The sequence below is a fragment of the Phalacrocorax aristotelis genome, chromosome 9 (assembly GCF_949628215.1).
Source record: "Phalacrocorax aristotelis chromosome 9, bGulAri2.1, whole genome shotgun sequence".
Classification (NCBI taxonomy): Eukaryota; Metazoa; Chordata; class Aves; order Suliformes; family Phalacrocoracidae; genus Phalacrocorax; species Phalacrocorax aristotelis.
In genome coordinates this window covers 32,535,631-32,563,196 of record NC_134284.1, presented here as the reverse complement: position 1 = coordinate 32,563,196, position 27,566 = coordinate 32,535,631, and the positions used below count along the sequence as shown (strand labels likewise).

General features: G+C 44.4%; 1 protein-coding gene and 1 long non-coding RNA gene across 5 annotated transcripts; one reads left to right on the top strand and one right to left on the bottom strand.

Annotated features, from left to right (window-relative positions):
• LOC142062153 (uncharacterized) lies at nt 1-16,542 on the top strand. Its single transcript, XR_012662385.1, has 3 exons — nt 1-253; nt 4,030-4,223; nt 14,454-16,542. It is a non-coding gene; the product is annotated as an uncharacterized LOC142062153 (long non-coding RNA).
• Nucleotides 16,430-27,232, bottom strand: LOC142062152 (potassium channel, subfamily K, member 16-like). 4 transcript variants are annotated; one of them, XM_075104208.1, is made up of 6 exons: nt 26,763-27,232; nt 24,811-24,931; nt 22,713-22,879; nt 20,948-21,116; nt 17,324-17,484; nt 16,430-16,548 (listed from the first exon to the last, which is right to left on the bottom strand). In XM_075104208.1, the coding sequence occupies exons 1-6, from the start codon at nt 27,189-27,191 to the stop codon at nt 16,459-16,461; spliced, it is 1,137 nt and encodes a 378-aa protein (XP_074960309.1). In that variant the 5' UTR covers nt 27,192-27,232; the 3' UTR covers nt 16,430-16,458. The 4 variants fall into 4 exon arrangements, with proteins under 4 accessions (XP_074960309.1, XP_074960311.1, XP_074960308.1 ...); XM_075104210.1 differs by lacking the exon at nt 16,430-16,548 and having other exon boundaries at nt 16,645-17,484; nt 26,763-27,080; nt 27,178-27,213; XM_075104207.1 differs by lacking the exon at nt 16,430-16,548 and having other exon boundaries at nt 16,645-17,484; nt 26,763-27,229.
• Nucleotides 27,233-27,566: the final 334 nt, after the last annotated feature.

Below are 27,566 nucleotides of genomic sequence, written 5' to 3'. Positions count from 1 at the left end.
AATATTCCCATTACATCCGAGTGATCAAGATTTTTCACAGTGGAGCACAGTGCGTTACCCAGAGTGTTCAGCAGTACTGCATTGTTAGCTTGGGAAGATATGACCTTGAAGGCTTTATATTTAATTTATTTCAACGTTCCAGCCATAGAGATGTTTGCTCTGATTAGACCCAGTAAATTACCCTCCACAAATTATCAGGGGATTTTCTTCTATTTTTTTCTGCCCATTCTCAAACTACTCAGAATGAGCCCAGGTACCTACGTACCGGTGTATCTGGATTGCTAAAATGACTCATTTTCCATAGCACAGGTCTCTAAACAGTTTACAGTGAGTTTTCCTGAATGACTGCTCATCACATATGTGACATTTATGGTGTCACCCAGTGGCTAATTTGATTATCAAAACTTTTCAATACTTAAACAAATCACAAATTATTTGCAGGTTTGGCCAGTGATTAGCAAATAGGTAGCAGATTCATGGGGATATCTGTATCTGCACCCGAATAAGGCATAAGCAGATATTCTCTTGGCATTCTGGGAAGGAGAGGACCTTTCTTATCAATTTAGCAAAGGAATCATAAAATAATGAAAGAGCAACAGAAGGGGTGAATGAAAGTCCACAAATGCTGGCTTTCTAGAATTAAGGATCTTGATTTATATAGTCTGTTATGGCAGTGACCGTGGCTTCTCTAGATGAATAACATTGTTTGCAGAAATGTTTGGTATTCTGGTAATAAATCAATAGGGATTTGGTCATGGTGTGTGAACTTCAGGCACACTGACCAGCCAGGAGGAGAGCTGAACAAAATCTTTAACATTTTCTGGTTCCATATGAACAACAGGTGTGCTCTTTCCGCAACATTTTTGCATGACAGATATAGCAAGTACTTGCAAGAAATTGAGTTACAGGAGCTTAATTCTTTATCACTTTTGCCCCAGCAAGAAGCCCTGTGCAACTCGGAGCCAAATGCAACTGTAAAGCGTATTAGCTCCAGGCACCCTGCAGGGACGTTTTGTTTTGCATTTTGAGGCTAAAAGTCTGCACATGGATAGTCACCATATCTTACTTTGTTCACAGTAATTTTTGCTGAGCTTTCCTAATTTGATCACCTGCAGCTACATGAATATATCCCTAGGGGAGAGATAGTTATATCAGCATTTAGAAAAGGGCTTTTTCCAGAATGACTCATCTTAAAGACTAAAAATAAGGATAGATGCATGCTTCTGAAGGTGTTTTTTTCTCCTTGGGGGACATCTTTGCTTTGAGCAAGAGCTGTAGCATGTGCAGAGGCCAGGTTTATGCCAGTGTGCTCCTGATTCTCAGTAGAGCAATCAAAAAGCCTGTTAGGACAAGTGTTCACCCTGTAAGATCCAGGGCCGTGCTACCTTACCTATCACCCGCCCAGCTTCCTGCAGGCTCCTCAGCTTCACCTCACATCTGGAACAGTGTTGAATATTGCCTGCTCCCCTGCACCTCTGTCCTGGCGTGCTTCCAGCACTGGGCTTGGGGACTCCATCAGGAGCTTATTGCATTCGCAGAACAAGCTGTCATTACAAAAACCATTATTTGTTAATATGTCTGCAGCTCCATGAGAAGGTTTTCCCCCACAAACTCATTTTCTAGTTTGGGTGAGGCTGGAAATGATGGGAGATGGTTGCTTCGGGTACCCTGACATTTGTTTCTTTGCAGTGATTTGGATAATGCTTCTCAACTGTGGGGGAAGGAGGGCTGGATTTTTTTGGTTTTATACTGAGGATTGGAAATTGTGATTTAATCCTTGAACTGTGTAAATAAAATCCCAAACGCAGAATTACTGGAAAAGGCGCAGGGGCTACTTCAGCCAGGAAATAGCTTAATCAAATATTTTTTGGATCAAAACTGCTTGAAGTGTATTTTACACTTTTCATATAAAAAAAAAAGTGTTGCAATAAATGAGGATACGTAGTTATTTGAACTCTAGCATAAAATGCTAACATAACATTCTCTTGCACCATTAGCTCTGTTTCTTTGGGGTATGTATAGCTACAGGCAATTCAGAGCTTTGGCAGGTCAGGGTAACATTTGCTTAAAACATGTTTAAGCCTGGGCTCCAGTGACCTCACTAACCAAATAGATGAAGCTAAAAATAAATGTGAGATGTTGGAGACACACAGGAGCCCCTGTTCCCCAACTGTTTGCGAAAGGAAGAGACTGATTCTCCTGGTTTCAGTTTGTTGTTTGAGATAAGAGCTCACATCAGACAGTTTGGGTGGGGGGATCCTTTGGTCTCATTTTCTCAGACAGCAAATACTGCATAGAGATCCTCCAGAAATCCCTCCTGTTCTCTGCCTTCCCATTCCCCAAATACTTCAGGCCCTTACATTTTTATGGGCAGATAATGAAGCCAGGTCAAGTCTGTCATCTGATCTCTCTGCTAATGTAGCAGACACAGATTTCCAATCCCACCCTAAGCCGATTTTACTTAACTTTGACCTCTGCAGCTGATGAGAGCCGAAACAAATCTTCTTTGGTTCAGGTCCTAGGTTTTGGACAATGTGTGATTCCTCCTGTCTACAAGCCCATTTGAAAATCCATATAACTAGCGAGTCAAGATGCTGAGTTCAGAGTAAAAATAAATTATCTTAACCAAATAATTAGCCTTGATTATAGAAGTAGAATTCCACATTCACAAACAATTTGAGAAGCAAATGGAGCTGATAAAGAAAGATCACTATAGTTAACGGACAGTTGTTAGTTTTCCCATGTAACATGGAGACATAATGGTTCCAACAAAGATTTGGATGTGTTATGCTAAGAGATAAGAAAATGGTCCTCCATGGGTCTGGATGAATCTGATTCTTCTGAAGCTACAGGAAGTAGAAGCAGGTGATGGGGGCTGGTCATGAAGGTGAGAAACCTTCTTGTTGACATGGCTGTGATTGCCAGAGTCAACTCCTTTTGTCTTCACCCCAAAATGAGACTGTGATGCATGTTTTTGTAGGCAAGTAGAGTGCTGGGAGACTTTACACCAGCTGGTGCAGGCAGACCTAGGCCACCCGCAGCGCCGAAGGTGTAACTGGGACACCCAAACAGACTGAATTTTCCCCAGGAAAGTCTCATATGTAACTGGTCACACAGCAACAATCAATGTTGGTGTGAGCCTCCACAGAAGTGGCAATCTCTGCAATGTGCAGTGTTGTGGGAATAGGATGTACCCATTGCTCCCTCCCCTCTTAATTAGACATGGCCTTCTAATAATGAGGCTGCCAGAGCCAAAGGAATCTGGGTCCCGTGGGCTGGGCAGGGAGATTGGCCATCTCCACCACAGTACTGTTCCCCAGATTGAGGCGATTTCCTCTTTTTTGTATTTGGAAAGGGGGGGTGGGGTGGGGCAGAGTTCTTTAGGGGCTATTTTAAATGATTTTTCCTGCTGGCAGAATGGGAGGAAAGGCTTCCAGAACAAGACATGACCTTTTGTGTGCTGTGGCACCGGGTCCCAGCGAGGCACGTCAAATTCCTCCCTAATGAGGAAGAACTTTGTTTTTGCACAGGGGCTGAGTTCACTGAGAATAGCCCTGTTTTCCTGATGATCAGCTGGAAAACTTCCTCTCTTGGTGTTCATGTGGGCTCCTCTGGATGGCTCATCCCATCTCCCTGTGTGTGGGGAGCCCACCGTAAGCCAGCCTATGGGACTTTATGCGCAGGAGTGGCTTGGTCTCTTCAGCACTTCTTCCCAGGGTGACCCCAAGGTCCTCTACAGCCAGCAGTCAGTTCGGAGGGGTCCAGGAGCTCTGACTAAACCCCAAAGCCCCTGGTAAATCTGATATGCTCCTAATATTTCTTAAAAGATCCTCACAGACCCAGCTCATCCCAGTGGAGGGAGAGTTCGGGATCTGCAGACAGCTTTTTTCCTCCAGAAAAGGCAGAGGTGTTTCCTCCACCTCTTGTACCCTGCCCTGTGCCCCAATCCCCCCTTTATACAGTCAATTCCCTTTGCTCCCCACTGTACCCAACCTCCCCTCATCCCTGCATCCCTCTTTCCTTGCCCAGGAGCTGGTAGCTATTGAGGAAGATGAAGGAAAACCACATGATACAGCAGAAGAGATAAAGAGGATTTCCCTTCCTTGCTCCGTGCTGAAATGCAACTTTGCTCATTTTCACCCTCTACTCTCCTATGATCGTCTCCAATGAACTTTAAAAGCTAACCCAATGTCAGCATAGCTCTGTGTAAATTCATAATACAGGTATGTAAAAAAAAACCCCAAACGTCCCTTTTTGTAAAAAAAAAAAAAAAAAAAAAGACTAGTAGAAAAGCAGGAATGTGTCAGCTGCAACAACTGCAACGAGGGGAAGGGGAAGCAGTTGAGTGAGCAGTTGGAGCTGGGTATGAAGGATGAAAAGATTTTCCACCAGGGATACCCTGGGATGCAGAACACGGAAAGGGCTGAGGATGCTTGACAAAAGGGAGATGGGAGGGAGGGTTCAGCCTCCCATTTGCTCCCTGCTGGTGGGGCCCAGCAAGGATGGGCTGGAGTTTGAGATAGGCACTTAAAACTTTGCTTCCTTGGCCTTGAGTCCCATTTCTGCTTTTGACCAAATCACTGAACCTGGATGCATCTCATCTGCAAGAGAGTATTCACTGCGTGGATTGCACACAAACAACTGCATTCACAGCCCTGAAGGGCTTGAGCACAGCAGCACCAGCAACTCTGTGCACAGCCGAGGTCCACCATATGGCCTTTTCTTTGTCCTGCTTGCGAGTAACAACAGTAAACCATGTTTGGTATACCACAGCACCTCTGAGGGGGCTGGCATATTTCACCAAGCAGGTACAAATAATTGCTTTACACTACATGAAGGCAGCTGAGGGCCAGAGTCTGGTTGTTAAAATGTTTTCAGTGACACTGTGCCAGGCTCTGTGACGGGAATTCACCTTCGTGTAATTAATTCTGAGGTCTGTCACTGTATCTAGTTCTCCTCAGATAAAGCCAGTGTTAAATAGGTTCAAAAACTTGCCGTGTCAGTCTGCTTTGTACTTGAGAGAAGACACATACCTCGGGGTAGGGGGAGGGGAGGGAAGGCAAATATGCTGATGACTGAGAGACACTAAGATATGCTGGCAATGGGGCCAGCCAAGAGCCAGAGAGAATAAATAAACATAATTTGGTAGTTACAGTCTGTCTGGCTTTGTACTGCGGTCTGCTAAGATTTCTTTTTTTAAAGGATGCAGTAATTTAGTGAAAGCAATATGGTGAAAGGGCTCTGGTATTATCGATTAGCTTTGATCCATAAATTGCTGCTAAGCTACTTGAAAATGCATAAGGACAGCCACACAGGATAGACTGTGGCCAGATCTGGACTGATGCACAGGTCTTGGTGGTGCTAGTACCACAACATGTGATCTTAAAGCCAAGTTGAGTGGGAAAGAAGAGGCTTTTACTAGTCTGTGATGGGCCTTGGCTCGGTATAAAGCTAATGAAACTGGCCCCACTCAAGCCCTTCAGGTCCTCCTACAGTTTAGGGAGAGTGTGTTGGGCTGCAGCGACAGGGAAGCCTGTTTAAAGGTGTCTTGGAATGTGTGTAAAGTAAGCCCTGGGGAGATGGCTTGCTGAGCTGGGAGATGGGGAAGCAGAGACAACCCAGACCAGTGGCTAGCAGAGCATGATGCAACACGTCTCATCATGAACCATCATGAGTGCTGGGCTCCTCCAGTCTACTAATGTACCCTTTATATCACACATTTTCTCTTTGTTTTAAGTGAGTTACCACACCCATAAGTGGATTGCAACCACTTGGGCTATGGGAAATAACGTGAGTTGAAACCTTATGCCTTGGATGCTCCCTCTATGGGAGGTTTCATTGCAAGCTTAAGTTGGGTAGTGTTATCAGAAATGCTTATTCCCACAGACAAATTTGAGTATCTGAGTCCTGTTTGGAGGAAATTTGGCCAGATCGCTTTCTGAGCAGTGAAACAGCTACATTTCATAGGGCCCTAGTCTGTAGGCGATGTAAAATGTTGGTTTGGTTTTGCGTGGCAAGGTTTTGGTAGCAGTGGGGGCTACAGGGGTGGCTTCTGTAAGGAGATGCTAGAAGCTTCCCCTATGTCTGATAGAGCCAATGCCAGCTGGCTCCAAGATGGAGCCGTTGCTGGCCAAGGCTGAGTGCACCGGAGATGGTGGTAGTGCCTCTGGGATAACATATTTAAGAAGGGGGAAAAAAGCCCTACTCAACTGCAGCCAGATAGAAGAGTGAGAATAGGAGAAACAACTCTGCAGACATCAAGGTCAGTGAAGAAGGAGGAGAAGGACGTGCTTCAGGTAACAGAGCAGAGATTCCCCTACAACCGTGGAGGTCCATGGTGGAGGATCCCACACCAGAGCAGGTGGATGCCCCAAAAGAGGCTGTGACCCCATGGGAAGCCCATGCTGGAGTAGGGTCCTGGCAGGACCCATGGAGAGAGCAGCCCATGCTGGAGCAGGTTTTCTGGCAGGACTTGTGACCCTGGGGGGCACCCACGCTGGAGCGGTCTGCTCCTGCAGGAGTGCCCTGTGGAAGGGACCCACGCTGGAGCAAGAGAAGGCAGTGATGAGGGAGGAGCGGCAGGGACAATGTGTGATGAACTGACTGCAAGCCTCATTCCCTGTCCCTCTGCGCTGCGTAGTGGGAGGAGGTAGAGAAAATTGGGAGTGAAGTTGAGCCTGGCAAGAATGGAGTGGTAGGGGGAAGGTATTTTAAGATTTTGTGTTCATGTTCTCGTTACCTTATTCTGATTTGATTGGTAATAAATCTAATTTCACCAAGTTGAGTCTGTTATACCTGTGACAGTAATTGCTGAGTGATATCCCTGTCCTTATCTTAACCCGCAAGCCTTTTGTTATATTTTCGCTCCCCTGTCCAGCTGAGGAGGGGGCATGATAGAGCAGCTTTGGTGGGCACCTGGCATCCAACCAGGGTCAACCCACCACAAATATTCACTTCTGTGCAATGCTTGCTGGCCTTACTTCCCAAAACATTGTCTCAGCATTGCAAGGATTGCTGCATGTCTCTAAATGCACAGCTTAGATCCCTTAGACACAGACTTCCTATAGCTGTTATGTCACTGGCACCATGAGCAGGGATGATAGCAAAGAGTGGACTCCTGCAAGGACATTTTTGTGTAGGGTTAGGCTTCCACAGAGCCTGAAATGGGCAAATGCATTGCAAGTGGCCAGCGAGTCTTTGCTGCCTTTGCCTGATGATCCTTCAGACAAGCACATTCTCAGCCTCTGGTGATTCAAGCCCAACATTTTGTTGCATCAGGGATCAGCCGTGGTCAGATTTGGCAAAGCCAGTGAAGTCCCACCAGCTGTCAGATGCATACTCCAAGGCTGGAGCTTCTTCGAAGAAGCTGTATAAGGAACAGAGTATCCCCTTCTCATGGTTTGATTGCAGAAGGGAAGCAGCTTATTTTAAGCATCTGGTCTTGCAATGATCTCCAGAGTGCTCCAAGGTTGTCCAGGGAATTCACAGGCTTTTCTTTGGGCCACCACTGCTTCCGTGTGGGTCTTTTTGATTAGCACACTTGCTAAGCTCTTTCTCACAGCACCAGGGCCTTTCGCAGATGGTGCTGGAGCTCTCTTGATTCATCCTCCCACTGAAGTCTGTACCTACCTGGCTCCAAGTCAGTGACATGTTGCCCATTCAAACTGCCACTGTTTCTTCAGGATCACTCCATGCGTGCTGGTGTTCAAGGGCTTAGATCCAAACCCTAGAAGTGTCCAAGGAGAAGTTCCGGTTTGTTTCAGCTTTGGACCTGGTGTCACATTCTCAGCACTGTGCTGAGTATGAGCCAGGATCCTGCTGGAGACAAAGTCTGATGCAGCACCACGTCACCACTTTGGATTGCCTGTCTTCATCTTTTAATACCCGGAATAAGTATTTCACTCATCTCCCTATGGTTATTCAAGAACACAAGATGGGAAGACACTTTCTTGAATCATCAAGGCTAATCCTCTGCTCCCTCTGGCAGCCATGCCACTCAAATCCTTGCATAAAACTCAGTTTTGGCAGTAATTAATCTGTTTGACCCCTTAAACCATGGCTAGGTTCTCATGCATGTTGCATCCTTTTTCTGCCCAATATGCAAGTGTGTTGTAAAGTCTTTTCTAGCAGAGCTTGGCTGCTGTCATTATCAGCTCACACCTTCTACTCCCACCCCATCTGTGCCTGGCACTATTTTCATGCATAATACATCGATCATCTGCAGCCTGGTGGGGGGGTAAATCATCACTTCAAGTCACTTGTCTGAATTCAAGCCACATCTGAGCTGTATCCTTCGCTGAATCCCATATCTATATTGTGACGTAGTGGGGGAGGGATACCAGCCAGAAGATCTCAGGCTCCTCCTGTCTGCAAGGACTCCAGAGCAAATATTGCTTGCATTTTTAAGCCTTTGAGAGCCTTATGGGCCACAGTCAAAGCTGGTGGAACCCCATGCAAGTCTGAAACACCCTTCCAGCAATGCCAGCTGACGCTAGGCAAATGGTAAGGGCTGTGTATGTTTGCATATGTTGATTTCTCTAATGCAAAGGATCAGGCTCTCCTCTTCTGCAGATAGTCTGTGACCCCATGAATGTTTACTGATTTTCAAGCATGCTACTCAAGCATTGCTGGGAAGGGCACTGGTGTTTCATTCTGGAAGACAGAGCTTCAAAGAGTAATGTACACCTAACAAACTTGATTTTGAAGTCTCTCAGGAAAGCTTTGAAAACAAAGGCTTAAATTCCGGAGAAAGTAGAAAGTCCTTGGATCCTAGTGGTGAAAGCTTTCTACCAGAATTATTCCCAGAGGTAGTATAGACTTTGCATTTTGCCTCATCTAAATGCATTAGGTGGAGTATTAAATTTCACATGTGCTGCATGTTGATGTAATTCTCCTGACATGTCTGTTTGCACCATTATGAAATAAGGAATTTCCTTTCCCTTTCTTTCCACATTTGCCCTGCTCTCTAGGGATCTCAAGGATATGATCCACTGGCATACAAGGATTATGCCTTTTACACAGAGGAATTAAAAAAAGCTTCGTCATAGTGCTAACAGAGGTCTCAGGACAACATCCCACATTAGCAGTGCTTGACTTAACTGACAACCTATGGCTGGAAGAGATCCATTGATCTTCTCTGTCACAATCACTCCAGGCACCCCTGGCCCCACTCAAACTTTGCTGTGTTCAGCTCTGCTCTTAGGATGAACACTTTGGTGCAGGAGGATCTTGAGGGTCTTTTCATGTGAAAACACCATCTCTGTGCCCTACAAGAGTTGGGGAATCTGGCATTGCCTTCATTAATTTTTTTTTTTGATCTGGTGTTAAGCAGGAGTATGTGTTTAAATAAACAGACCCCGAATCCCCCCACAGTTATCTGCAGCTGCAGGGTTAGGCTGGAAGATGTTCTTCGCCACCCTGCACACCCCTCCGCAGCCTATGGAAGGGTGATCAGCAGCCTCCATTGGGTCTCACACCTCTGCTGCCTCAATGCTTGGCATCAGGGGCTGTGCTGCTGAACTTGTGACTTTATTCTGCCTCACAGATCCACACTGTGACAGAGACAATGTAAATGCCTGCTTTGAACAGAATCTGGGGCCTTTTCCTTCCCAATAAATTTTGGATGCGTTTAAAACTTGTGGCTGTAAGGAGAGGGCGGAGTGAAGGGCAAGAAGAGGCAGAGATGAGGGGTTTTTTAAGCTTTTTTTTTTTTACCCCCAATAGGCAAATTTACATTGCTAGAAGAATGGCATAAAATGAACTTAACAGGCCAAGTGGACTAGAAGAGACAGCCGATTTCTTGATCAGTTAACATAGACCTTACTGCATAGACTTGAAGGTATGCTGCCTTACACCTCTGGGGGATCCAACCCATGCTTACGTTCTCAGATCTTTTATCCAGGGGCTGACTGCTGTGTTTCTCAGCTCATCAGCTGCACGGCACACAGGAATGTGTAGTGGGAGAGAAGAATATGCATACGGTTAGAAAAGATACTGGAGGACATGCCTTACTTTTGCCTTCCTGTAAAACTCTTGGCAAAGAGCCTTTTATTTTTAACACCAAAAGTTATGTCTCATATATACATATACATAGGTGATGAGCACCTGCACACATAGAAGCAGACATGTGTCCTACATCAGTATAATGTGCATGTAAAATGCTTGCGTGCATGGCTACAAACTACATCCCTTGGTTTTGTCTGTGAACTGAGCACTTTTTCCAGGTGGATTGGAAAACCTCCTGTCTGTCTGTCTTTCTGTCCCAGGCAGGAGAGCAGGGACTGCAGGAGAGTGTTTCTGTAAGGCATAGGCTGCAAGTGGGGTTCTTCTGCACTGCTTGCAATGTGCCTCTCTCTTGCTTGGGTTGATGCTGACATCTGGAGGCTATACCGTGGCAGTGTGTGCGCACAGTTATTTCCACACAGCTTTTTGCTTTCCTTCATGGCTGCATTTTGTAAAAAGCACCTTTTGGATATCCTGCTATGCCAGGGTGATTTGACGCGAGGGCATGCCTAATTGTCTGGATATATTTGCTGAAATCCTGTTGCTGATTTGGGCAGTTTGTATCCAGGCTTTTGCTCAGAGGCCTACTGCAAGCAAGGAATAGACTTTTATAATCACTGCTGGGAATTCGCCTTTTGGTTTCCTCCTGGCAATTTCTGGCTACTTGGCATCACCAAATTGTGCTACCACTGATGCTATTACGCTCAACTTTTAAGCACTTTGTAGAGCTTGCTACAGGGCCATGTTTCTCTAAGAGCTGCCAAGCGTTTCTGGGACTGTAGTGAGCTCTGCTGCATCCATTCTTCATCCCTTCAGCAACTTGAGGCTTTCAGGAAGAAAGAAATTAGGAAGAAAAGGAAGAAAGGGAAAAAATTTATTTAAAAACATTTATATATTGGAATTTTATACTGGCAATTGGGAAACTGGCCAAAGTTCTGCAGAGATGGACATTTAATCTCTGACTGATTTACATCTACTTTTGGGCACTATACATGCCCTGTCCCCAGCATTTCTATTGCAAGACACTTGCACAATAGAGATGCTGAATTGCTCCTGCATGTTTTGCAAAGAGGCAGATTGCTTGAATAGGCAAAATTGGTGCCTACCGATTGGAAGGTGCCTATACTGGGCTTCTTACATCTTTCTCATTCTAAGACTGTATTGTATTTTGAGATTAATACCTGGACTTCTGAAGTTGAGAATAGACAGATCTCTGCTCAGGTTTCATCCTGGATTCTAGTAAATGTCTAAACCCATTCTAAATTTAAGACATTAACCTTCTTTTTAAAGCAGTCAATGAGTCATTTAAATTAACGGAACTGTGAATTCTGGGGGATTTTCAGCAAAAATTCTGACTTATGTTCTTTTCTGGTCTTGATGCATGATTTTCTCCATGCTTTGCTATGATAAACAATAATCTTTTTGTTCAAGAAGCTGGATTTTCCTCAAGTCATATTTGTTCTTTGAGAATATGAGCATGTTTCTGGCTAATCCCTCTCAAGGAAGCCATTAACCTAAATTGTAAGTTGTACCTCCCTTCATTTTTCAATGACCCATGCTTGTTATTGTTTCCATTCTGCTTATCAGTATATCTCTCTTTCTGGGCATGTATTATTTCATGCTTCAGCATCTCACCACAAAAGTACAGCTACGGTTTCCAACCACATATATGAGAATCACTGAAAGAGAAATTTGGAGAGTCTTTATTCAGTAGTCATGTCCCCTAAATAATGTTGAACTGGTAATTAAATGGATTCAAAAATTGCCCTAACTTTAACTCAGTAAAATAAGCCTTTCCAAACCTCTGATAGAGAAATATCCTAATCAAGTCCAGAACCCCTTGTGATAGAAAATGCTGAATTTTCTAAGCAGATTTGAAGCTGTTTGAGTTCATGTCCTGAGGTGGAGGGGAGGCTGGCTGTGGGGATGTAAGAGCATGGACGAGGTTCTCTGGAGGGCAGCATTTTTGATTGCCTCTGATTTTTTAGCCACAGAATAGCTAAATATTGACTTTGCTAGCATGGAACCAGCAATGTCACCCTAGGCTGGACCTCGGCTACATGTGCCAGGAATCCCAGGGATTGCCTTTCTTTACAGTGTAAGAACTGGTATAAAACCTCACAGAAAATCTTCAAGGCCACTTTGAGTCCTGCTGGATTGGTACAAGGGGACTTGGCTGACACCAAAATCTGATATTTTTGTTTCTTTGTGTACAGTTGTGAGGGATGGCGAACAGGCCTTTGGAGAGTGATTAGTTATGTTTGTTAAACTAGTACTGAGCTAGATCCAGTGACTTTTGGTCACGAGTCAGGCAAGAAAGCACATGTCCAAGTGTGACAGAGTGGAAAACAGCACGTGTGTGGCCCACATTTAGTAATTTCTGTAAAAATTTTATCCCACTGGCTATATGCTCTTACATTAGCCAAGCTGTTCCACTGTTTTGAGTAGTCTCTTTGCTTCCAGGAAAAAAAATTCTCCAAAAGAACTGGCTATTAATTGAAGTAGACCTCAAAAGATTCCTAAAAATTTCCATATACTAATTAAAGATGGATCAAAGTACAGTTTCTCCTGTTCTCTCTGGAGGCAATTGAATTTCTGAGGGGCTTCTTTCTGAGGGAAACATAATTCCTCATGGCATTTCCTTGGTTTCAAGTGCAGAAATGCACACTGTTTGCTAGCTGGCAGGGAAGATGTGGGTGAGGTATGAGGAGCAGCCCAGACTGAATGCAGGAACATGCTGCTGCCATTTAATCCAAGATAATATGTTTCATGATCATAGTCCTGGAGTTTTTCCGCAACTGGTTTAGTGTATGGGAAAGTATTTGGCTTGCCTTGGAAATGTTTCCCATTTGAAAACAAGCTGCAGTGGGAGAGCTGGCAGTTGCGAAAGAGGCCACTCCGCAAAAATTGGATTTCCCTGAGCAGTGCAGTGGGGCTGGGTCACAGCAAGGGCTTTTAAATGGGAAAGGCTCCAGGCTGTGCAGATCTGCCGATGGAGAACCCCTCTGCCTGGTCTCCGGAGGATTGCTGTCGCCTCGCAGCTTGGCAGAACAGGGATTTCAGAAATGATTTTTTTCCTGTTTTCTGTCCCTCAGGCAAGGGGAACAAGCAGAAGACAAGCCAGAGCCTGGCTTACACTCTTGAATTAAAAGTCTTGGGACTGTTTTAAATCTTCAGGAGCTTTGTTCTAACTTTGCTCTCAATTCAAGATTATTTTACCTAAACTCAGCAACTACAGAAACACTAGCTGGGTCTAATTTATTAGTAAGTAATACTAGGAGATCTGGTCCTGATTGAGAGAGCACCAAACCAGGTGGTTGCCAAAAGCCTCATGCATGAGCTTGGGTGATATACTTAATTTTCTCTATGGCCCTATCTGCCCTTTCTCTATGTGCACAGAAAGGAGCAGCTTCCCCTTTCAGGGGTGATGTAAGGGCAAGATCTATTGCAGTTGTGTGGTGCTCAGAGGATGATAATGCTCTAAGAGGCTGCTTGCTCCAGCCCTGGAGAGATTTGTTGCTGTGCCTAAGCTCTTCCAGAGACAGCTTTATTGTTCAGCGAAAGCATGAGGAACAATATTGCATCCAAAAACATTCCTCTCCCACCCTGGCTTGCAGCTTCCCTGGGCTTTTCCCTTGCCTCTCCCAGCAAAGAGGACCACACACCCTTTGGTGCTGGTTCTTTCTTCCACGTATCTGCAGCTTCTATCTCAACCCATTCAGCTGAATGAGGCACTGCCTACCCTCGAGCCTGCCACAGAGTAGGCCAGCTCATCCTGGTCCAAAGCTTGCACCCAAACCTGCCATTTTGCAGGTCCCTTTCCCTGTGGGACAGAGGGTGTGAATGTGTGCCGGTCCGGCAGCCGTCATTATGCAGGGGAATGTGGTCTGTGGGGCACATAGTGGGAGTGTACCCCATCGCCTGCACCATGTGTGCTGCCAGTGAGGGCCCTTCGCACAATTGTTTGCTGACAGAAAGCTGTCACATTCCCAGCTAACCTCCACAAAGCTATTTCTGCGTGGGTTCAAGGCAGTATCCCTGGCTGGAACAGTTTGGGGTGCCCATCTCCATCTCTTTCTTGAGCCTGAAGCACGTTCTGGCCCTTAGTGAGCTCATAAGAACTAAATAATCCAGGGTGGCTTCCTCTGGTTCACACTGACAAAGCTGCTGTCCTGGGACTGCACTGGCCAGAGCTGCACCAGCTATGTCAGCTGAACTGCACAGTAGGACGTGGAGTAAAACTGCCCGACCTTGGCAGAAATACAAAGGAAGGGGATCTGCTGCACACAGCCACAAGAGGGCACAAGACTCAAAGCTGAGACTCTTTAAAAGGCCAAGCTGCAAGTACGAGAGGATTTATGAATGGCTAGTCTTCTTAGGGCAGTTATCGGGAATTCTCATGAGAGATTTTATGTTTTTTATGCTTGTGGATGTGTTTTCTCTGTTTTCAGGCTGGCATCTACAGCTGAAGGGACACCTCAATTCTTGGGGCCAGAAGGAGGACAGCCACATGGTATCTGTTCTCGGCTCAACTTTCCTGCATCCCCTGGGTGGGTTGTTCATCCCCCTGTGCCTTGTCTGGAGGGGCACATCCTTACCCGGGGAGCATGGCAAAGGGACATGATTTAAACCTCAATTGCCTGCACCTATGATAATAGCTGCACAGGGCAGACTGACTTTCTGAAATAAGAAATGTTCGGTTTTCATGGCTTGTTGCTAAACACCCACCAGCGTGAAGGACAGAGAATCTGTCCTATTCTGCTCAGAGAGCCACTGCCTGGCTCTGTGCTTGCTGTTTACAGTCAGAGTCCGTGGGCCATCTCTCTTGCCCTTCCTGAAATATCTGAACAAGCATCCTTGATTGCTCTGTGTTGCAATGGGACATTACCGGCTTGTTTTAGGGCTGGGTTATGTTATTTGTCATGACAGGGACCAAGCGGGACAGCGGGAACAAACTGAAGGAAACCCTTCAGAGGTGTGCTGCCTTAAAATGTTCCTTGGAGGCCCCTGTTTCTCCCCAGCAATAGAGACAGCAGACAGACATGTGTTGTGCTGGCCCAGAGGCCCGGCCTTCCACCTTGGGGCTGGGGGACATCAAACACCAGGAACTGACCTGGAAGGAACTGTGAGAAACTGTGCAAAATGGCCATTACACCCCAATGCAGGACTGCTTCTCCCTAAGCCAGCCCTGATAGTGTCTCTGTTAGGTTGGGGATGGGGGTAATGGTCCTTGTAGAAGGGCTGGGAAAAGAGAGAAGAGAAAAAATGATGACTGGAGAATAATAATGTGAGTCAATGGCTGGTGAGAGGGGAACACAGAGAGATGAAGAGATGTCTGCTTGGAAGCATCCAGCTGCTTTCTCTGCCTGGCTATGGTGTCGCCTTGTGATAGCAACAGGGTCATGGCTTGCACAAGGACCACTGTGTCCTCTGATACCCCTGCCACTTTGGCCTGATTTCAGACAATTCTTGTTCCTGCTGTCTCAGAAAGTTTTACTGAGAGTGAGACTTATTAGGGAAGAAGTCAGCCTTGAGGGTAACACTGGAAAATGATTTGGGGAGGGAAAGAAAGTACATGTTTGGTCAGGTCTACATGCCAGGTCGTGAACCAGCAGATTTGTTTTGGCAAGAAGTGTGGTTTTGTTGGATTGAAAAAGTTATGAATTCAACTTCAAGGCTGATTGCATCTTTATGGCCTAAAATTTCTTTACAGCTATAATTTATTCCCCCTTTCATACAGGAATAGTTCTGGCAAAGGCTGGTCTTGCTGTAACTAACACCCAGAGGGTGAGTTGAGAAAAATTATTCACTGTCTCACAAAACAGAAACTTGAGAATATCACAAAAACCTGTCAGGCAACAGGTTCAGCACCATCAAAGGGAGGCACTTCGTGTACTGAACCTATGGTCTGCCTTGGGTGGGTCCTGTGGATACTGATGTGAGTTCAGTATTTGGGAAAGTTCACGGACTTCGAAGTACAGAGACTCCACCTCTTCTCTGGGCAGCCTTTAAGCCACCAGCTACTGGAAGAGGGATTGCATCCCAGTGTGGGAGCATGGTAAAGCTGCCTCATTCTTACACTATTTGGAGGCATATGCTAGTAGGCGTGGTCAGAGACAGGATATTGGACTAGAATGACTTTTAGTGTAACCATATACACCCATGGGACTTTCCACCTCTGTGACTGTGTTTACCACAGCTGCTTTGCCAGTACTTCAGGGCAGGGTTTTCATGCACTCTTGGCGCACACAAGGCACCTGACACGTACATCAAGCCTTTAAAGGCCACGATCTTCACCCAGGGATGGCCTGCATGCCAGGTGGTACATCTGAAACACAGTGCGCAGATTTGACGTTCTTTTTTACGTGGTTGAAGGTAAAGCTGCACTGTTTAGAGAACACTCACACTTACAAAGCTATCTTAGCACAGCATAATAGAATGGGTTTTTTAATTACTTTATAGCTCCTCTGGAATACAAACATGGCAGCAAGGCTCCAGTGCTGTGAGGACTCCTCCATTCAAACCAGTCTCTGTTATTATAAAATCCTATAGAATAAAATAATTATAAAATTTGAATTGAAGGCATGGGTTTATATGGTCTTTATAAACACCATCAGAAAGTTTTTTTCAAAGCCACAGGGATAAAAGGTGAAATTGCCTTTATTCATCTTAGTATAAAACAGGAAGAGGTAGAATTAATACTTTCTAACACACTAACTTTTTTCTAACCCTGTTCATTAGATGCTTCTAGTATCTCTGAACTGAGCCCAGGTCTTTTTATTTAAACATGTCTTTCAGATTGTAATAACTTATCCAGTTCCTGGAAGAGACATGATTTATTGCAAGCAGCAAAATCCAAATAGAACCAGCAAGCTCTACCATGTCCTCCTCTGCATTTTTGTGGAAGCACCTTAAAAAACGCCTTGCAAAACAAGTGCACTTCTCAGGTTGTTAGCACAACCCAGCTGCAATTTGAGGAGCAAATTAATATACCATTAATATTCAGGCTTTGTGTAACTGTAAGCCTTGAGTTCTGGAAGGATGTATCCCAGCAAAAGGTAGGATAAATTTTATTTCCACGGGAGTTTCTTTAGAATAATTCACTAGCAACTCTCCAATGAATAATTCAATTCTCATATGTCATGGCAATAGTTTTGCTATGTGAAAAAACATCTTCATCTTTTGTGTGTTCAGAATCTGCTGCTAATGACTCCATTTCTTGTGTATCCCCTCCAGCAGGTGGTGGTAGTAGTTCTTCTTCTGGAATAAATTGAGCAGGCCAGCATCTTCTTTGTTGGCTTGCTTCATTGTCCTTACTCACCTTTCCAATTTGATGAAGATCCTTGACAATTATTTTTTCAGTATCTTCCAGTACCGTTGTCAATAAATTAAATAGGAGAGCAATCCAGGCAAGGCCAAAAAGAATCCAAATCGCCACCAGCGTTCGGTAGTAGGAAAAGTAATTCCTGTCAGGCTTTTTACCTGCAGAAGGGGAGACAAAGAAGAAAATTAAAAAGCTAAAATTGCTTTGCCTGTGTGAAGTGGGCCAGCCTAATGGATTCATCAATGTATTTTACATTGAGTACTTTAAGGTGATTTTTCCGTTGCAGTGGAGTCTTTCACCTCCACAGCATTAGGTTAAGGCTAGTCAAGTCACTTGTTTTTGCAATAAACTGATATATGCTATCGCAAACACGCTTGCCTAACAAAAAGATATACTGGGATTGAGTTGATTTAGCAGCAAAGCAGGATATTGTTTTTCCCCTTACAGCATAGCAATTGAACCTCTGTATCTACAGGTAAATGCAATGATGTGGGAACTAGTGTAAAATTTTATTGCGTTATCTGGAAAATATTTGCGAACTCCAAAAGCAGAAAAAGCAGAAAAAGCAGAGCGCAGTGGGCCACTATAAGCACAGTGGGCCACTATAAGTACACGACTATTACTACCCAGGTTATTGTAGTTCTGTGTATTTCCATAAAGTGTGATTATAACCTAATAAATATTTACTTTGAATTACTGGTACACTTGATCATTCAAAGAGAGTAGTTGAAATTCCTACTTTACTTTTGAACGGCGTCAGATGCTTCCTCCATTAAAAGACTTGGTGACTCATGAGAACTCACTGACATGTGCCAACAACACAACTTTGTTGGAAACCAGTAGACTGAAGCTTATTTCATGCAGTCCAAACTTCTTAGCATCAGCCGGTCTCACACACACACTTTTCTGCATGGGTCATTTTGTTTGTTTTTTCAGACATCAGCAATCCAACAACAACATACAGAGAGCATTTGCTCCTACTTCAGTTAGTCCCACACAATGTTATCATAATGATACAGCTGATAGGCCCTGGAGTCTGCAGGAAAACTTGGTCATATTGCTTATTGAGTGCTAGAAGTCACTGTCAAGAGTAACTCCGCATAGTCAGTAAGACCGCAATGTGCATGGACAGGGAGATCACTACAAACCTGCTGGATCATCTCCTATTATGAAGATGCCCAGAAGGAGCCAGGGTGCTGGCAACTCTTTTGAAGTCCTGCAGTGCTCTGTACTGCATAGATGAATGTACAGGATTTTTGTATTTCATCGTGCAAGAGGTCTGGAAATGGGGCATGAGTGGGCTGGTTTGTCCTCATGGATAGATATCCAACAGCTGTTTCTTTTTCTTCTGCTGATGATGAGTTGGCAGAGGGAACGCCAGCCTCGCTACAAAGCATCTCCTTTTGTGCTCTTACCTGAAGTTCAGTTTGCAGCCCAAGGGAAGCTTCACCCTAGAAGTATCACCTATGTGTAGATGTGTTACAGTTAAATCCAGACTCTGAAATTTTCCTACGATGTCTCCCTACCCAAAACAGGCTTTGTCTCATGCTTAAAGTACAACAGCTACAAACCAGTTTTGAATTACTAAAATGCAAATAAACGCAAGCCTGTTCTGTTCCACTTGGCCAGCACAAATCCATTTGCCATCTGTAATCAATTCTAAACACATAATACTCACAGCAGTCATTGATTCTGCTTGTTTCATTGTGAAGGTGTGAGGCATTAAACTTATCATTTTATCACTGTTGTTTAAGGCCAATTGAGATAAATACTGCAGGGAAAAATGCTTCCGCTTCAGTTAAGTCATCCTAATGAAGACGAAATCACAGAGCCAGGAGGCCTAACTAACTTCTATTTTTTAACTGTGTTTGTAGAATAGTAAGGCTGCAGAGGAGGAAAGTGCTATGGAGGTAGTAAAATTACTACCCGGCTGTGACTTGCTGTTGTTATTGTAAAACACACTTGTAATTTGGACAGGGAAAGAGAATGCACCAGTCTGATGTCCACTTATTCTCCTGCATGGCACCAGCCACTCTCCACTTTCCTATATTCCATGTCACTGAAGTTCGAGGTGCTCAGTATCACACAGGCCAGGGTTATAAGTCCTACAGGTGGTTAGGAAAGAAATGCCTGTGCCCTATTGTCCTCCATTGCAGTGACAACGATTGGCCCCAGATGAAGAAAACAGTGAGCAAAGAGGCCACTGTTGTGTGATACAGATTCCTTGCTGATGACTGAGTTCTGTGTTATGTTCATGGCAATACTTCTTAACCACTGCTGGAGGCAAAGAATCTTTCCCTGGAGAATGTGAAAGGGGAATTTCAGGGGACACTTGTTTCCTGTGCTTTGTAGCAAGAGGGAGTAGTTAGCTGGCTGGGATCACTTGGGGAGACGTGGCCTAATCAACTCATTGTTATTACATGAATTAATCATCAGCTAGGCTACAAGATCATTACGATCACTAAACTCATACAAATAAGCAAGATGTCAACTGGATCATCAAAGCAGACTCAGAGAAATTAAGGTCAGCAGGGAACATCAGATGATGTTTGGAAAAGCTTGTGGGCTCCCTCTGCCAAAGTCCTCAGCCTAATGTAAGAAATCTTTCAAATGCACAGTAAGGCTGCCAGCCAGTCTCCAAGGCCCTTCTTGCATCTCTGCAAGTCTTGAGAGCTTAGGGGTTGTTGTGTGGTTGATGTCTGTCCATTCAAAAGGGACGTGAGGCTTCCAAATTCTCTGTAGGGACAACACATACTCACATATTAGTTTCAGAGCTTCCTTCTCATATCCCCACTGAAAAGAAGTTCAGGCTGGCAAGATGTGGCAGGCTGTTGTAGAGAAATCTTTGATTCTCCATGAAGTCCAGGTGTTTGATTGCTTCTTTTGGACACAGATTTGGCTCCTGGTGATCATTTTGAAGTTTCTCTGGAAGCTTATTCCATGGAGTGTATATCTTGGTCAGCAGATCCATGGAAGTGTCTCAAGAAGCACTCCAGCATGCTGGAGTATAGCTTAAACAGTTCATCTTTAGGGGAAATCCTAAGCTCTGGCTTGTGAAGACAGAGAGCCTCCAGTGTTGCATAGGAGACTAAAGAAGACCACTTTTGCAGTGATGTATATGTTTAAGCCCCACTTCTTATAGAGTGAGTAGATTTCCTCACTTTCCTGTGAATGGGATTTCCACTCTCAGTCTGTTGTGTGAAATCATGTCTTCTGAAACATAGCCACTTATTTCTTTACACTTTCAAACATAAGTCTTAGATGGCTAAAGCAGGGATACATGCCTTATTTTGTATGACTGTCGCAAAATAATCCCTTTTGGTATATGCAAATTCCTAGGGTCCTTGAATTCTCTCCCTACACTTCCCCTTCCCTCCCCCAAATATTTGTCTTCTTTGCACCCCAAAGCACCACATTTCATTACATTTAGACAATTTTATGCTTTCATCAGCACATGCAATCCCAAATAAATGAATATTTTCCCCCGAACTGTACAAGGCAAAGGCCAATCAAAGACTCAGAAATTTGTTTCTAGAGTACCTTGACGGCCTGTGCAGTCAATGGTAATTACAGTCTTAACCCTGGTGCTTTGCTGTGTCTCCTCTCTGAAACCAACCTTACCTACTACATAATCTCCAAAGCCAATCGTGCTGAGGGTGATAAATGCAAAGTAAATTCCTTCGCTGTAGGACCAGCCCTCTGTTATCTGGAAGAAGAGGGATGGCAAGCACAGAAAAACTAGGATCCCCGTTGCCAGGAAGAACAAAAGGGTCAGAAATTTTATCTTCTTCTGAAAAAGAAAGAAACCAATTCAATTATAGTCATAATTTGACACACTAGCAGGCCGTATATAATGGTGGCTATTCAAAAAGGTTGGCTATCTAGGAATACCTACTAGGACCACAGGAACTGAAGGATTTGTATTGAGTGCTCTTCCTCTAAAAGAACCCTAGCCTTACTCTGAAGCAGGGGCAAGCCATGTATTATAGGTTTTGCGTGTCCACAGTAGTCCTGGGAGATGTTAGACTTTCATCTTATTGTATCAGCCTCCAGTGGCCATGAGTATAGGAGGAATTTCCATCCAATGACTTTTACAGGAGTAAGACTATTTCCACTTTTCACCAGACAACTTCACATTTAGTTTTTAGGTATTCAGGTGTGGCACCTAAAGAACATTCAAATTTGCTGGGGAAAAATAGACTTTTTAAAAATATATTTACACCATTTCTGACAGTACTGTCTCCAAGAACCTTGATTGTTGACTTTATTTCTCATTGCATCAGTGCCACAACTTCGCTCTTACCCAGTGGATACCTTACTACAAGAAGACCTTTAAAAATGATCTACTGATGAAGAAGTCTCTGGACAGTGACTTTTGATCCATCCTACTTCCCAGCCATCATGAAGAAGCCTTGACTGAAGAAAAAGACTTGTTATACATTAAGATTTATCAACCAGGGACACATATAGTTTATGAATAGAATTTTATAAGTCCAGATTGTCTAGAAATTAATGGCAACTGTTGGATAATTTTTTATGCCTTTGTGCATTGTGCATGTGTTTGAGTCTATAGCTGATCAAGCTTTATGTTCCATTTAAGTTCATCAGACATGGGGAGAAATTTAGCAGTTTGAACAGGGTTGCCTGTAGCATTCATACCTTGTCCTGAAAGAGAATTACAGGAGGAGATACAGAAAAGCTATTCTCACTTCCTCAATAGTAGTGAGAGAAAGGGAGGAGCTACAAATGACTTGCTGTATAACCAGGCAACACACATTCTGTCTCTAGCCCTTTACAGATGCCTCCTCTTTCAGTAACTAGGCTCAAATAGACAACTTCAGCCTGATGGTTTCCTTCTGTCAAAGTCAAGGGAGGAGGGGGATTAAAGGACTGCATAATGAATAATGAGGGGTGACACACTAGGCATTGAGTCAATATCCATTGAAAACCCTACAACTCACCTACTTTTTACAGCTTTTTATAGCTCACCTATGTTTCGCTGCCTCAAGATGAGATATTTAATCATCTCTCTATTTACTGGCTATAAAAGGAGACAGGTACTTCCCTTGAGCGTTAGCTTCTGAGATGAGTGTCTAGAGAAGTGGGGTGAGGTGCCCACTCTCTCCATTGATGGCTGAAGGGGGCTGTATGTCTGCAATTTAGATGGGTAGACAAAATGCATACCTTTCTCTGAATATCTCCTCTATGGTTGCCTTGTCTGTTTAGCTCTGCAAGTGAAGAAGGTCTCTTTCCCCCTCCCAGCACAATGTCTAACACAGCATGAGAACAAATATAATAGAGGATAATGCCAGCATATATTTTGAGAAAAAAAAAAACAAACTAGAAATGAGCATATAATTGTGGCTGAATAAGTAAAACCAATTACCTTTCTCATTCCTTTCTCGTACAGGAATTTCCCCAGCTTTTTACACAGCAGTGAGAGCATCTTACCAACACGGTGCAGAAAAACGATATTCAGAGGGATTCCAAACAGAGCAAAAAAGACACAGAAGATCTGGCCCCCAGCAGTTTTAGGACGTAGTGTGCCATAACCTATGAAAAGAGATGGTTCGAAAGAGATGTTCCAGAAAACTGGAGCAGTCCACAGTCACATTTGCACCTATCCCAGCCTCGCCTGCCTTTGACCCCAAAAGATGTGGCTAGCACGTCTCAGTCCAAATGCATTTTTTTGTTCTCTGAAAAAGTCAGGAAGCAGATGAAGTGATTCACCCTGTATGTTTCGGGGGATGCAGAGAGCACTGTGTGTTCCCGACCCAGCCTTAGTGGGAATGAAAGCGCAATCTAAAAACACTTATGGAAAACATGCTCTGTCCTGTGACAAATACATGGAATGACAGAGACTGGAAGTCTGGGGATCTGGAAGACGTCAAGGCTGGAGTCCCAGTCTGTTTGCTATGTCAGAATCACATATAGCCGTCTCTAGTTTCTTGTCCATTTGCCTGTGTGTTAGTGACCTCCTTGGCTAAATGCCAGTAAGTCCTACTAAAAGAGGGTTTATCTAAGTAGTGGGACAACAGCTGCAGAACTCCAAACATATCCTTTAATGGACTGGAGAATTTGTTCGTCTTAGACCCCATGAGGTACATCCCTCAGTGCAAGAGTCCTGTACTTCATGTATGTCCTTACTCTATCAGTGACCCTGAGAAAAGGCACTTTCCCGAGCACAGTTAATCTCAAGACATCCATTACTTGGAAAATGCAGTGTTCTCTTTTAGGGAAAAGACAAAACAACTGAGTGATTTATTGGCTACTAGGGTCCCAAATGCTTGAGCTGTCTTGTGCTCCCTATTGTAGAAATATTCCATTTTCATGACAAAACCTGGTGAGGATGAGTGGAAGTACCTGATGTACCTTCACAACAAATCTCTGCAGTGAAGGTGCAGAGAAACAGGCAGGTTGCACTTTTCCTGGGACAGCCTGTCAGCGTCACTAGGTAAACAAATTTGATGGGAAGCAATAGATTTTTTGGCAGAGAAATGCTGTAATGAAGAAATACAATAATACAGGTGATGGCAAGCAATGGATTGGCTAGTAGCAGGGTGGTGACAAACTAGGGAAGCTTTATCAATATGTGAATGGTATTGCAACCATGAAACATTTGTCACAGGTGTGATGGGTCAGAAGCCTTTCTTCCTTCTACAGCAGGAGGTTCTTTCATGGGTTCATGCAATACCTACACACCTGTCATGACGCTGGGACACAACTGGGGCCCTTGTGACACGTCACGCTCCCAGATCAGTGGAGCAGCGCTGCCTAGGATGTAGTGGGAGTGAGGCCTCAGCTTCACTCTGCAAAAACATCTGCATTCCACTGCATGAGAGTATGAAGCAGGAGCCAATAGTGTGGATTTTATGCTTAAATTTGACAAGCTCGCACTTTTTGGGATGTGTATTTGAGAGAAAGGGAGAGGCAGGAAAGGACAGGCAGCCCCTGAAAAGGTCATAACAGCTTGAAACAGCAGTGTAAAAGTCTCAGCATTTGCCTTGCCCCCTTTCCAATTTTTGACCTCCTGGCACATTACTAATTCAATATGTGCACTAACAAACAGCTCAGCACAGGTTATTGAAACAGTGTTCATGCCTCAGCAGAGTTCTCTTCTTTCCTACTATTCTCTCATGCTTTACAGCACACTCAGATTTAAAGCCTATTTGACCCTAGAAAAAAGACCAGGAAAGTGAACTTTGTTTCCCACCCACAACTGGCAGCAGAGTGAGCATTTTAACAGATGGCTCAAAAAGGAAAAAAAAAAAGAGGGAATAATATGAAATGCCACTGGTATTTCACAAGCCAAAATAATGCACGAAGAGCTGTGTAGTGGTGAGGTCTGTTGCTGCTTACCATCCATGACAATGAAGGGCTGGAGTTTTAATCCTTGAATGTGTTATCCATTCAGGTCCTAACAACCAGACATAATAAGCATGACACACACACAAACACACATACACGGAAAGCATTAGACCTACCTATTGTGGAGATGACTGTGCCTGCAAAGAAGAAGGAGTTACTGAAATCCCAGTTGCTGTCTTCAATCTGTGATTGATTTCCAACAGGGTATACTCCATTCTGAATGGCTTCAGTCAGGTTCTGGGAGGGAAAACAAAGTTTGATATCAACATGGCTGCTTTTCTCAAGTGCTTGTGCAAGAATAATACAGATTTAGCCAACTACTGCTCCTTTCTTGTGAATACCATTCACCTGTCCTCAGCAATACTCTGACACTATTCACACCTTTATCTCCCAGGTTGGGTAGCAGCCAGCTGGTGTTTTTGAGTGCTAGTCTTTTGCCCTGTTTATGCTTATGTTATGTTTATGTTTATGTTTATGCTGCTCTAGTGGGTGTTTGCAGAACTTGTTTCTTTTAGCATGATCAAGGACCTCGATTCTTTTAGGCTAAGTACTTTGGAAAAAATGATCCTATAGATGACTAGGATGTGGCAGAGCAAGACAACCCACTGGCTTAAGTGATGGAGTGGCTGGTTGCTGGTTTTGAGTTTGCCCTTTAGACAGCAGTGGTGGATCCACGTGTATGCAGGTGCACAGAGCAGTTACTCTGATCCCTCCCAGAAGGGCATTAGTGAGTTATAGCAGGGTACACGTTATATACACAGAGAATTTATTTTTAAGGCTGTATTCTGATTAGTGTCACAGATTTAAATTCAGAGAAAGTACATTGATTTGCAAAGCATTACTTTTGGTGTGACCACAATCAGAATACAGCCTGACATATACACTCTTCTCCAAACTGCATGCATGAATACACATGCACATATTTACAGTGTAGTCTTTGAGATAAGGTTAGCTGAACATCAGATAGTTTGGGTTGATCTGAGACTGTCTGCCACAGGGGTTTTGGCTAAATGTTTCTCCCGAGCCCCTCCAGCCCTATCATCTATCATGTTATGCATTTTCAGACTCTTCCCTTCAAACTCTTGCCAGAGGCAAGACACAAGCTGGAATATACTGCACCGGAAAAGTCTTCCCTGTCCCCCTTCCTCCCTCACTGCCTTTTTTGCTGGTGTCCCAGAAAATCAAGGCTAACAGAAATTATTCCACAGCCCTTGCACAAAGATTTCATTGCCTTGAAAAGTTCCTTTTTTTCCTCCTACCCTACCTGCAAAAAAAAATCCAAGGTGAAAAAGATGCATGTATATGTGAACTGGGGCCTGGATCGCTGGTTGTGTTCTTAGAAATACCAGTTCTTCCCCTCCTTTCCTCATGCTGTGAACTGGTCCGTTAAGAGCTCCATTAGTTTCCCATGTGGAAATGCTTACAGCAAGGCTATTTGCACTCCCCATTTTCTTCTGCATTGTAACAGATACAGCTAGGAAATACCAAAGATGAAGAGACAACCTTACTCATCCTTATCTTCCTGTGCTGTGACCAGAAACACCTTTCCTTTGGCAAGGCTACCTGCTTCACTTCTGCAGCATCTTCAAAAAACAAACCCTCACTATGCCACCCTCCTTGCAGCGATTTGGGATTCTTTTTTTTCACCCAACAAATTGTTTCAGACCTTGCCATATTGTTCCTTTGTGCTGTGACACTGTTGTAAGTGGCAACCACACCCATTCATTTCAGACAGCTTCTTTTTTTCTGCCATGCCACCCATTATAGACGAGCACGGCTCCACCAAAAACCAAATCAACAGCAGGCAAGACCCCGAAGAATCAGGACATTGTGACATGGGAACTAATAAGGGCTAACCAACAAGGCTTTGTCAAGCTACACAAGCTGTGTTTCCCATTAGTGTGACCTGCCTGCTTAGACCAGGGACTGGGCTTGGGGTTTGTTAAAATCATCCAAATGACATCAGTACTAACGCAGTGAAAGTTACCTGTGTAGCAAGGCTGAGCAGGAAGTAACATCTGATGGGGAAACAGTAGGGAGAAAGGGCTTCTGCAGGTCTGGCACTTACCTTCATAAACTGCTCCATCTCTGCCACTGTGAGGTGGGTGAAGCTCTGCAGAAAAGTCTCCTTCATCTGGGCAGCTGCTATTTTCTCCTGCTTCTCAGCAGTCCTCTCCAGCGCCTGGAACACAGCTGCACCCACCAGCAGGTAGACAAAGTAGCAGGTCACCAGCAAACCCGTCTGCAGTTTACCACTGAACATGGCCTTCAGTGGGACACAGCAAGGGACAGGGAGTGAAAGGTGGCGATTGGTAAATCCCTCACGTTCCTGGGAAGCCTCCACCAAGCAGGAAGAGCTCTCCCAGCTCCGGTTTCCACTGGGATCCTGTGCAGACAGGAACAGTGAGTTGTCAAATACATTCATGGGGAAGTTGGTAAAAAGCCCGCAAACAAACCAAACCCCCCAGAAAAAAACTTTCCACTCTCTGGGCTGCATACTGCTTAGCGATTTCCTCTTGTCTGTGAAACTCTGCCTTGCTGAGTTCTCAGGAACAGTGGGTCAGGAAGTGAGGGGCTGGCAGGTGGCCATCTGCCCAAGAGGCCCTGGGGACAAGTGAGGATAGCTTGCAAAGGGCCCACAGGGGAGCTTGCTTGGAAATCCATTATTTTCCCTCCTGCCTCTTGCAAACTCCAAGAACTGGACTTGAGGGCAAGCCCTGATCACCCCAGAAACCCCTTCTTGCCCCTGTCTTCAGGAGCAGCTTCAAGGAAATGCAGCTGGGCTGCACTCCTTGGCTTCACTTGTCTGCTTGCAGCACAGAGCAGAGTCATGCAGCCCTGCATGGCTGCAACAGCTCACAGCAAAACCTTG